We start from the raw sequence: 12497 nt of genomic DNA on the forward strand, positions 1-12497 counted from the left end.
TGTTCCACTCTGTTTATAGACCATGAATAGGCAGCAGTCATCTTCGCAGGCCTAAAAAACCTTCAAGGGCTGAATGGGCGAAGGATCTAGTTTCATATAAGTGAAAATTATACTGTTGTTTCACCTGCAAACACTGCTATATGATAATATTTTTGGAGAAATACTGACCCGCAGCACATATATTATGAAGAGGGAGAATTCCTTGACAATATTCCCACAGTATTGAACCTTAGGTGACAGAACATTACGGACCAATGTTCTAAGCAAAAATATTTCACATAGTGGTTTTTGCAGGTGCAACGACAATGTATGCATTTTCTTCTGCATCTTTGTTGTCATGTGGAAAGCTCACGAAATTTTCCTTTAGAGATTTAACTGTATTATCATCAATACCCAAATACTTTTGTCTCTATTTGGTAAACCTTGTTGAAAGTGATTAATTGAACAATCCTTTGACTAACATGACCTTGGATGTACAGTGATTCTGAAGGTTGTTGCCACCCTCATACGCCAGTCCAAGCAGACAGAACAGTTGCTGGATGTGAAGAAACTTTTCCTCTCCGACATGACACTTCTGTGCAATAACAACCGTGAGAACCGGAGGACGGTATTACAGATGTCTGTCTGGCAGGTGAGTGTATTAGTTCAGTATTTTGCAGTCCTAGGACTGACTAGTTATCATGAAATATTTTCAGGCTATCCAGCGTCTTTCAAAGATGTTCAAGACCAGAATGAATAGTAGAATATTAAAAAAAACAGAACATAAAAACTAATAGAAAGATTTATTGAAACACACATTGAAATCAAAGAACAATGTATGCCATTTACTTTGGTTTGAATAAACTTTATATGATCCTCAACCACAAGTTTTTACATAATTTTTTTTTAAATGGTCTAAAATTGTGCTTACGTGCTCAATTATTTATTGACTTAGACTCTAAGGAAGTCATTCAAAATTCAACATGTTTTTATGACAAGCAACTCATGTTAACCATTTCAAGTGTATTTTTAAGGCACATTCTATGTAAAATGTGTGTTACTCGTAATACTTTTCTGATTTATGCATTTGTTTGAACTGATGATGATTCCAAGAGAATCAAAACTAGTCTTCATTTATAAAGGTATAAATGATACACATTGTATAAAATGTTGAATGACAGAACATCTCTCAACTGATTCCTATCACGTAAGTCAACACGGAAATGAAAGTTATAAATTATGATCTCTCCACTTTCTCCGGGGTCTGCTGTATCTTTCATCACCCGAAGCTTTTCTTCTTTGCGCACGATGCAATAGCCCTGAATTGTTGCACCCACCGTACAATCGTCCGATGATCCAGGACTTTATGATGTCGGCCCAACTGGAAATAGCGACGAAAGAGTTGCTGAACAGTAATGGGAGACTCGTTTTTTTTAAATACGCTTCAACGGCGAATGCTTGATGTTCCAAACTCCACAAGGCCATACTTACGAATGGCACTCCTTCCTCAGTGCAGCGCTTGCATACTTAGTTCGGGCAGGCAGAACAGCGATGCTGTACTACATGACTCAAATCAGGCTATTCATTCCACCGGACCATGTACAATTTATTTGCATGGATATTTTGCACTACTTGTTTCAGCAGGGACTTTCTAGGTCTTCTTCATGGTCACTTTCTTTCATTGAAGCCCTTTTATACAGTTGTTATTAATTTTCAGTGGTGCATCATTGTATGATTTCACCATACACAGCATTGATTTCAGATTATTTGTAAAAGAGACTTATTCTATTTCATTCTTACAAGAACTTGGAGTTAGATATTTTATCTCTCCATGTTACATTTATCGTTTTATGACAGCTCTACATCCCCAAAGACCTGGGTGACAGCCCTAAATGCAGATCAGTGATTGATTGATTGATTGATTGATTGATTGATTGATTGATTGATTGATTGATTTATTTATTTATTTATTTATTTATTTATTTATTTATTTATTTATTTATTTATTTATTTATTTATTTATTTATTTATTTATTTATTCATTCATTCATTCATTTATTCATTCATTCATTCTAAGCTGCTTCGGACTTGTTTTTTTTCTAACTGCGTTATTCTGAATTTGTTGTTTCACGCTACATGTTTGAAGCTGGATAAAGAGATGAAGAGAAGAACAACAATGGTTACTGTACCTGAAAAACATATTGGTCATTTAGCTTTTTTATCTGCTTTAACATCAAGAAGGAAGTAATGGACCCATTCTCATATATTATACTGAGACATGATCCCCAACTCAAAAACAGTTCAACCAACTTCTAACCTGTCAGGGAAGGATGGAAAGAAGCTTTCTGGGTGTTTCTCTGGGAAACCATCACAAGGCTTGAAACTGGACAAAAGGATGTATAAATCAAGGTATGATCCAAGAAGTGTAGCTAAGCTGCATTTGATATCCAGAAATGGACAAAGGCAGAAGCAAGGTTGTATCCAAGAAGAGGACTTCATTGTCTAGGTGATATGGGCATAGTGAGATGAACTGTGGGTGTAGGAAGTACAGTCTGGGAATTAAATTACTAGACTGGTAGAAGATGAATGACCTGCAGAAGCAGAAGTGTATCAGGAATAAGAAAAAAAAGAACAAGAAGGAGAAATGGGATTGATTAGGAGAGAGCTAATCTGTTTGAAGACAGCAGTGTATGAAGATGTGGTGATTGTCCTTGATCAATCAAGTCGGTCAGTCATTCACCGCTGTGTTTTCTTTCTGTTTCCTCCTCTTCCCAAACTGACCTGTCAATATGTACGTCATGTTATATATTTCTTCATATGTCCCTGCCTTTCTGTTTAGGACATGACCTGTCACTATGTTTATCTTATTGTGTATTCTTATTATGTTTCTCTCTATATGAATTTTCTTTTAAGGGTCTAAAATAATAATGGTATTATCCGTTCATTTATTGTCTTTGCTTTTTTCTAGGAATGGCTGATTGCTATGGCCTACATCCATCCAAAGAATACTGAAGAACAGAAGATTTCAGACATGGTATATTCCTTATTTCGGATGTTGCTTCACCATGCGATAAAACATGAATATGGTGGTTGGAGAGTGTGGGTGGATACTTTAGCCATTGTCCATTCTAAGGTAAGTTCATGTTTTAGTGTTCCAACAGTTGACTTGATGGCAGACCAGTCATGTGGTCCTTCTTTGAACTAGGAGTGAGTGATAATACGTCATTTTATCTAATGCTGCACACGTGGCTTTATCAAATGTTGTGGACTTAAACTGATGTTGTAAGTCTGAATTGTATCATGGTTTGTATGTGACTGCAACCACTGTAAGCTGAATGCAACTATCAGGTGCCAAAAGTTTCTAACAACTTAATAAGAATCTCGTAGTATCAATCATCAATCATGCTCCATACCAGTGAGAGCTCGAACATCTCAGAGCACACCATGGCATGAAGATAAGACATGCTCAACTATCACCAGTTTCTGTGGATCAGTTGTAGATTGTCGACCTGCACATCCCAAGATAGCGGGTTCAAACCCGGCAAAGGTAGTCCATTCAACATTCCTTGTTGTACAATCTCGGCATGTATATGATCTGTGGTGCAGTGTTGCCAACTTAGCGGATTTTCCGCTAAATTTGGCAGAATTAGAAGACTCTTGGCGGAGAAATATATAATTTAGCGGACAGCGGATTTTTTGGCGTAATTCTAGATTTATTATAGTGGAATTTAATGTTTTATCCATTTTACGTTGTTTTTTTAAAATTTGTACTCCAGTCTGTCTCCAAGCTATTCCGTATTTCTTATCAGGAGCTAGCAGTCACATGAGGAAAACATGTTATTTAGATTTGATGTTATGAGATCATGGTATCATAAATTTGTAATGCGTGGGGAAAGGGTACTTTTCTCTTAGTTGATGAATGATGACAGATAATGAAACTGTGAGAGAGTAGCATTTATATTTATGCTATGGAGGAAGACCGTTTAATGAACTGGCCTGTTTTGTGTGTGGCCCTTGAGGTAGGGGATTCACCTAGTTTGCACCTAGCACTAAAACGCCTACAAGTTTTAGCTCGCCACCTCGCAGGCAGGGGGTAAAACCCAGTGAAACTCACAGGTTAGGTGAGTGCAGACATTTACTTTTTAAAATTATTATTATTTTTATTATTATTTATTTATCTATCTATCTATCTATCTATCTATCTATCTATCTATCTATCTATCTATCTATCTATTTGAGATCGGATTTCTTGGCGGAATTTTAGCAGATTTTTTTGTAGTATTTAGCAGATCTTGAAAATATAAGTTAGCAACACTGCTCTGGTGACACATTTGGTGTTTACCCAACAAAATTCAAACTCAGCCATAGATGTCCAAGAGGGATCAGTTTACTGTGGCATGTATCAATCAATCAATCAATACTGATCTGCATTTAGGGCAGTCGCCCAGGTGGCAGATTCCCTATCTGTTGCTTTCCTAGCCTTATCCGAAATGATTTCAAAGAAATTGGAAATTTATTGAACATCTCCCTTGGTAAGTTATTCCAATCCCTAACTCCCCTTCCTATAAATGAATATTTGCCCCAGTTTGTCCTCTTGAATTCCAACTTTATCTTCATATTGTGATCTTTCCTACTTTTATAGACGCCATTCAAACCTATTCGTCTACTAATGTCATTCCACGCCATCTCTCCGCTGACAGCTCGGAACATACCACTTAGTCGAGCAGCTCTTCTTCTTTCTCTCAATTCTTCCCAGCCCAAACATTGCAACATTTTTGTAACGCTACTCTTTTGTCGGAAATCACCCAGAACAAATCGAGCTGCTTTTCTTTGGATTTTTTCCAGTTCTTGAATCAGGTAATCCTGGTGAGGGTCCCATACACTGGAACCATACTCTAGTTGGGGTCTTACCAGAGACTTATATGCACTCTCCTTTACATCCTTACTACAACCCCTAAACACCCTCATAACCATGTGCAGAGATCGGTACCCTTTATTTACAATCCCATTTATGTGATTACCCCAGTGAAGATCTTTCCTTATATTAACACCTAGATACTTACAATGATCCCCAAAAGGAACTTTCACCCCATCAACGCAGTAATTAAAACTGAGAGGACTTTTCCTATTTGTGAAACTCACAACCTGACTTTTAGCCCCGTTTATCAACATACCATTGCCTGCTGTCCATCTCACAATATTTTCGAGGTCACGTTGCAGTTGCTCACAATCTTGTAACTTATTTATCACTCTATAGAGAATAACATCATCCGCAAAAAGCCTTACCTCCGATTCCACTCCTTTACTCATATCATTTATATATATAAGAAAATATAAAGGTCCGATAACACTGCCCTGAGGAACTCCCCTCTCAACTATTACAGGGTCAGACAAAGCTTCACCTACTCTAACTCTCTGAGATCTATTTTCTAGAAATATAGCAACCCATTCAGTCACTCTTTTGTCTAGTCCAATTGCACTCATTTTTGCCAGTAGTCTCCCATGATCCACCCTATCAAATGCTTTAGACATGTCAATCGCGATACAGTCCATTTGACCTCCAGAATCCAAGATATCTGCTATATCTTGCTGGAATCCTACAAGTTGAGCTTCAGTGGAATAACCTTTCCTAAAACCGAATTGCCTTCTATCGAACCAGTTATTAATTTCACAAACATGTCTAATATAATCAGAAAGAATGCCTTCCCAAAGCTTACATACAATGCATGTCAAACTTACTGGCCTGTAATTTTCAGCTTTATGTCTATCACCCTTTCCTTTATATACAGGAGCTACTATAGCAACTCTCCATTCATCTGGTATAGCTCTTTCGGTCAAACAATAATCAAATAAGTACTTCAGATATGGTACTATATCCCAACCCATTGTCTTTAGTATATCCCCAGAAATCTGATCAATTCCGGCCGCTTTTCTAGTTTTCAACTTTTGTATCTTATTGTAAATGTCATTGTTATCATATGTAAATTTTATTACTTCTTTGGCCTTAGTCTCTTCCTCTATCTCAACATTATCCTTGTAACCAACAATCTTTACATACTGCTGACTGAATACTTCTGCCTTTTGAAGATCCTCACATACACACTCCCCTTGTTCATTAATTATTCCTGGAATGTCCTTCTTGGAACCTGTTTCTGCCTTAAAATACCTATACATACCCTTCCATTTTTCACTAAAATTTGTATGACTGCCAATTATGCTTGCCATCATGTTATCCTTAGCTGCCTTCTTTGCTAGATTCAATTTTCTAGTAAGTTCCTTCAATTTCTCCTTACTTCCACAGCCATTTCTAACTCTATTTCTTTCCAGTCTGCACCTCCTTCTTAGTCTCTTTATTTCTCTATTATAATAAGGTGGGTCTTTACCATTCCTTACCACCCTTAAAGGTACAAACCTGTTTTCGCATTCCTCAACAATTTCTTTAAACCCATCCCAGAGTCTGTTTACATTCTTATTTACCGTTTTCCACCGATCATAGTTACTTTTTAGAAACTGCCTCATACCTGCTTTATCAGCCATATGGTACTGCCTAACAATCCTACTTTTAAGACCTTCCTTTCTATCACATTTATTTTTAACTACCACAAAAACAGCTTCATGATCACTAATACCATCTATTACTTCAGTTTCCCTATAGAGCTCATCTGGTTTTATCAGCACCACATCCAAAATATTTTTCCCTCTGGTTGGTTCCATCACTTTCTGAATCAGCTGTCCTTCCCATATTAACTTATTTGCCATTTGTTGGTCATGCTTCCTGTCGTTCGCATTTCCTTCCCAATTTACATCTGGCAAATTCAGATCTCCCGCTACAATCACATTTCTTTCCATGTCATTTCCCACATAGCTGACTATCCTATCAAATAATTCCGAATCCGCATCAGTGCTACCCTTTCCCGATCTGTACACTCCAAATATATCAAGTTGCCTGTTATCTTTAGAAATGAGCCTTACACCTAGAATTTCATGTGTCTCATCTTTAACTTTTTCGTAGCTTACAAATTCTTCTTTCACCAGAATGAAAACTCCCCCTCCCACCTTTCCTATCCTATCTCTACGATACACACTCCAGTGCCGTGAGAAAATTTCTGCATCCATTATATCATTTCTCAGCCATGATTCAACTCCTATTACAATATCTGGTAAATATATATCTATTAAATTACTTAATTCTATTCCTTTCTTTACAATACTTCTACAGTTCAACACTAACAATTTTATGTCATCCCTACTTGATTTCCAGTTCCCTGTTCCCTTATCACCGCTCCCTAGGCCATCCCGTTTCCCTGAATGTACCTCCCTATTACCCTTCCAAACAAATTTCCTAACTTATACGTACCACTGCGGTTTAAATGAAGGCCATCCGAGCGCAGATCCCTATCTCCTACCCACCCATTAGGATCTAGAAATTTCACTCCCAGTTTCCCACATACCCACTCCATAGTCTCATTTAAATCCCCAATCACCCTCCAGTCAGTATCCCTCCTACACAGTATTCCTGGAGTAGGCCTGGAGTAAAACGAATGTTGAAATTGACGAGCAAGCAGCAAGATGGCATCAGATTCAAATGGTTGCACGCGGTAGCTGAGGCCATATGATAATTACCAGTTTCTATCTAGTTGAGATTGATATTCTCTATGTCCTCTTTGATGCAAGTCCCAGTGGATTGGTTAATTGGCTCATTGTACTCCTTGCTGTAAGTGCAGGGAATTATGTATATCCAGGATGTAGTAGTCAGGACAATTAATTCTTGTTTTATTTATTTCATATGGCAAAAATAAGGATACACAGGAAACATACAATAAACTTATTAAAATATTTACATGTCAGACTGTATTTTAACAAACCAAATATTACCTACAATGTCCAGTGTACGCAGCAAGGTCACTACTTCTTCAGTGGCAATATGTATTTCTTGGATAGATCCATGGAACCTTCTACTTGGACACTCCATAGCAATGTGCTGGATGGTATGAGGCACGTTATCGCAGTCACACAGTGCACTTGTAGTTTTTCCCCATTTGAAGAGCCAGAATTTACATCTTCCATGATTTGTCCTGATTCTGTTTAAAGATGTCCATTCCTTTCTCGGTAAGTTGAAACCAGGCTGAGCTCTGCATGGATTATTGATTAAACCCAGGTGTTAAAATTGAATAATTGAAAAAGAGGTTCAACCTATTCAATACATAAGAGAAAGAAATGTAGTGATTACATTCTTATTTAATAGTAATTAGAATTGGGACCGGTTTCCACCATAGTCCAGGTCATCGTCAGCCGAAAAAGAAAAAGATTAAGTGAACTCTGGATCGGTATAAGAGGCAATATAAAATGATGATGGGGGTAGAAACTGTGAGTCGCTTAAAAGAAAACAGTGCGTAATTTTATGAATGGTGGTACGGCACACGCAATGATAGGTAAAGTTTCACAATGTTTATGAACAGCGGAGAACGGTTAAATGGGTCAGTTTTTACACACCATCAGGCACAAAGTCACAACACTATCGAACAACATATGAAGATCTATCAATATGTTGAAGTCGAAGACGAATAGATTTATAAAAGCAAACTGCCAGTTCCCGGTGATCAGCGCGACACACTCAAGGTCATGCACTGTAGTCTCGAACGCCAAAGTAGAATGGAGAATATCCTGAAGATCCAGTATTTGCATCGGTTGCGGGAAATTAAGTACGTATATATAGATACATACAACGCAATTCAGTATAATTGAATGAGTAATTGTGTTACTGCTGAATTCTTGGAAAACAGTTGACTTTAAACCCAGGTGGTCGGGGTTTGATGAGTTCCATTCTTCACGCCAGGCTTGATGAGCATCGAAATGTAAGTTGATGAGCTTTTCACCAAGCTTCCATGATGGGTTCCTGGATTTCAACCTCTGTTGAGTCTGAAGTTTGCAGTACTAATGTAAGGGCAATTGAGGATCACTGCGACATTTCTGCCATTCTTTTAGCAGAGCTGCTTCTCTTTATATGTGAGGGGGATGGATGTTGCATAACACTGACAGCCATTTCAGAGGTGTTGATTTGATGGTGCCTGATATTATCCTCATTGTGTCATTCAGCTGGACATCAACTTTCACAGTATGTGCACTGTTAAGCCATACAGGGCTGCGATATTCAAGTTTTGAGACAGTGCAGACACTCCTTTTATTGTGTGTTTGGGGAGGATCTTAGCAATTTGATCTGTGCTGTTATGAACGTTAGGGGGTAGGTAGGTCTCTTCACTTCTTCATATCTTTATCGCCTTCTTCTTCTTCTTCTTCTTCTTCTTCTTCTTCTTCTTCTTCTTCTTCTTCTTCTTCTTGTATGCCATATCATGGATGTTGTATTACTGTTGAGGGTTCTTTGCCCAGGATAATCTTCTCCACCCATATCCACATTTTCCTACTGTCTTGCTTTTTATAATCTGCTGTATCAGGTTATAATTTTCATTTCAGCAGATGTGATGAAAATAGGCTGCTTTCCTGCAATTTTCAGAATTTCACACAATTCCTCACCACAGCAGATCACCTATGGGATAATTTCTTGTTCTTTCATCTGGGATGCAGTCCTCTGTAAATTTGTTGTTGTAATCATTATTTCTGATTAATGTTGATACATTTTAACATTGTTCTTGATTAACCAGAATTCAGAAGTGGGGTTATTAAATCATTTATTCATTTTTACAGGTTTCTTATGAAGAATTCAAGTTGCAGTTTGCTCAGATGTACGAACACTATGAACGTCAACGTTCAGACAACATCACAGATCCTGCAGTTCGTCAGCAACGTCCCATCAGCACCATTTCTGGCTGGGACCAGCAGCATACGACCACGAATGGGTATCACCCTCGACCCCCTGTGGCAGCATGGCAGAATCCATCGTTGGCGCTGCCAGACGTGAGTAAAGAAGGAGGACCCGTGTGTTCGTGTGGACTGAACTCCCCAGAGCATGAGGATGCTAAGTGTGGGAGTGATCTAGGCTTGGAAGAGGAGAAGGGAACTGGGGATGCTCTCTCCATTGGTTCCAGTACCTGTAACTTGTACAGTGAAGTCTGCAAGGCAGAGACCTCGTCCCTCGCAATAGAAGACAATCCACGCTCAGACTCTGAACACAAATTCGAACCTGAGGAAGCTAGCGTGACTTCAAACATTACTCCAACTGCTTTGGACAGTGATGTTACGGTGAGAGACAGGGAAGATGAACTTGCCCAGTCGTCTACCCCCTCGCCATCACCTGAGGAAGTTGCTGTCCAGCAGGAGGTGTTGAGTGTTGACACTCCAGTGCAGGACGTAGCAGAGTTGCAAAAAGTGGTGCCTGAAGAGAAAGTGTTGTATAGTGATACTGAAACTGATCAGGTCAGCAGTACAAAGGATAGTGAGGAGGTAGAGCCAACAGATACTGTAGGAAAAAGTGAAGATGTTCAAGAAATTAATGAAAGCCCAGTGCTTGAAACTGCTCAATCTGCTGAAAGGAGGGACAATTCTGAGGGTAGTATAGAGTTAGTAGAGATAGAGGAGAAATTAGAACCACAACATCAGATTGAAGCATCTTTAGCATCACCTCTTAATGAGATGGATGCTTCTCTTGTTAGTTCCTTGGAGGCAGATGAAAGTTTTGAGGAATTAGGCGAGACTAAGGACGATGATAGTGATCGAAAAGAAATGGAGTCTTTAGATCTTGTTAGGCGTGAAGTGACGGTTCAGGTGGAAAGAGAAATAGGTGACAGTGACACTTCAGAAGCATACCTGACCCCTACTGACACAACGGAACTAACCGCCGACAAGAAAGAAAATGAGTTAGATGGAGGTGAAGAGGAAAAAACTGTGGACGTGCAGGAAAATGTCGAAAGTGAAGTTAGTTCTGATAATCAGCTAGGATCTGGCGACTTTAGAAATAATGAACCAAGTGTTTTAGTGTTAGCAGATCAGAGTATACTACAGTGTTCAAAAGAGGGTGTCCAAGTTCGGGATTTGTCTGACGCTGGAGTTGGGGAAGGGGATGTTGTTGTTAGTTCTAGCCCTGTTAGTGAATTACCTTGTGTGCCAGTAGAGGAACCTTCTGTGTCAGAGGATGCAATAGTGCCAGAGGAGCAAGGTCCCCGTGTGGAGAGTGCAGAATCTTCACAAGTGGAGGACAGTATAGGTGGGATAACCACCACAGTTCAAACAAACGAAACTCAACCAGTAGTTGAAAGTAGTAGTGTTGTTGACAATAGTATTAAAGACTCTCAAGATAATTCTTCTTCTCAAGTGCCAAATATTAGTGAAATTGTTGAACCTACAACATTAAGCTGTGATCCCAGTGAAGCCTTCCCGTCGTTATCTCATAGCACAGAAGTAGTTGTAGTGGCCGAGTCTGAGGCGGAGGCCGAGCCTGAGGCGGAGGGCGAGCCTGAGGCGGAGGCCGAGCCTGAGGATGATGTAATCCCTCCCAAAACGTTGGAAACGCCCCTCATTGTTAGTAGTCAGGAGGAAGGAGAAGTGCCTCCCACCCAGAGGTTGTCTTCTCCACAGAAACGCCCACACAGTGCATCTACATCTACCCAGGTGGATCCTGTTCATTTTGGTATGTATACTTTTAAATTGCTGTTGACCTGAATTTTGTGATGCTACCTATGTTATAACATTATATTAAATCAAGTCAGAGAGAGAGACGGGTGGAAATAATAAAGTAAGACACATACCATATTTTTCCGAATCGTAGACGACCCCCACTTTTTCCTTCCAGAAAATTAAGTCAGGCTTTAAAATTACTTTGTGAATTCATATGAATGTCTTTCTTGTACAGTATGCACTTTTAGACACTATCTTTGTATGCACGCTAATGCCAAACATCAGGTTTAGTTATACCGTATTTTATTGTGGCTGCCCAATTAGTCTTTATTTCCATGAGTTTAATAACCATTAACTTTAAATTAGCATCATAGTATCGACAAGAACTCGTTGAAAATTTGCCAGCATTGCCTGTTCCACATGTCTTTACAAAATAATGATCCATCATGAAAATATTCCTGCTGTCTAAAGAACTGTTAGGCCTAATTATACTAAGCATCAGGTACGTGATGGTCAGCAAGTTTTGTGCGCAGGGGAGTGAAGGGGAGCAGCATGATTACCATGGTAGATGCCAGTGGTGTTCATTACTGTTAGGTCGCTAATGCAAGATGACCCGTGACACCTGAGATCCTGAGGAAAAAAACGTTGTCTTGGATTTGGAGAAATAAGGTAATATGACAAACAGGAAATTGTTGAACCTAGAGCATTAGGTTGTGATCCCAGTGAAGCCTTCCTGTCGTTATCTCATAGCACAGAAGTAGTTGTAATGGCCGAGGTCAAGGCTGTTCCTTCCTTATTTACCCCCTGTCTCTATCTTTGACTTGATTTGACACTCGTTTGTTCCTGTCCTATACTTATATATAATACTGTATTAAATAATGCAGAGCCTCATTTATTTAATAAGGCTTACTGATACTCATAATTTCAGTCACTGTATAGTTAGAAATTCT

The 12497-nt window shown here is 39.0% G+C and overlaps 1 protein-coding gene across 1 annotated transcript in view; it reads left to right on the forward strand.

Annotated features, from left to right (window-relative positions):
- The window catches only part of rg (rugose), a 313364-nt gene that overhangs the window by 197204 nt on the left and 103663 nt on the right, over positions 1 to 12497 (forward strand). The window contains exons 18-20 of the mRNA XM_068226793.1: positions 480 to 631; positions 2948 to 3112; positions 9682 to 11560. Of these exons, the coding sequence (XP_068082894.1) occupies positions 480 to 631; positions 2948 to 3112; positions 9682 to 11560 (2196 nt within the window). The remainder of the gene's footprint in view (positions 1 to 479; positions 632 to 2947; positions 3113 to 9681; positions 11561 to 12497) is intronic.

This window comes from Anabrus simplex, chromosome 3, assembly GCF_040414725.1.
Source record: "Anabrus simplex isolate iqAnaSimp1 chromosome 3, ASM4041472v1, whole genome shotgun sequence".
NCBI lineage: Eukaryota > Metazoa > Arthropoda > Insecta > Orthoptera > Tettigoniidae > Anabrus > Anabrus simplex.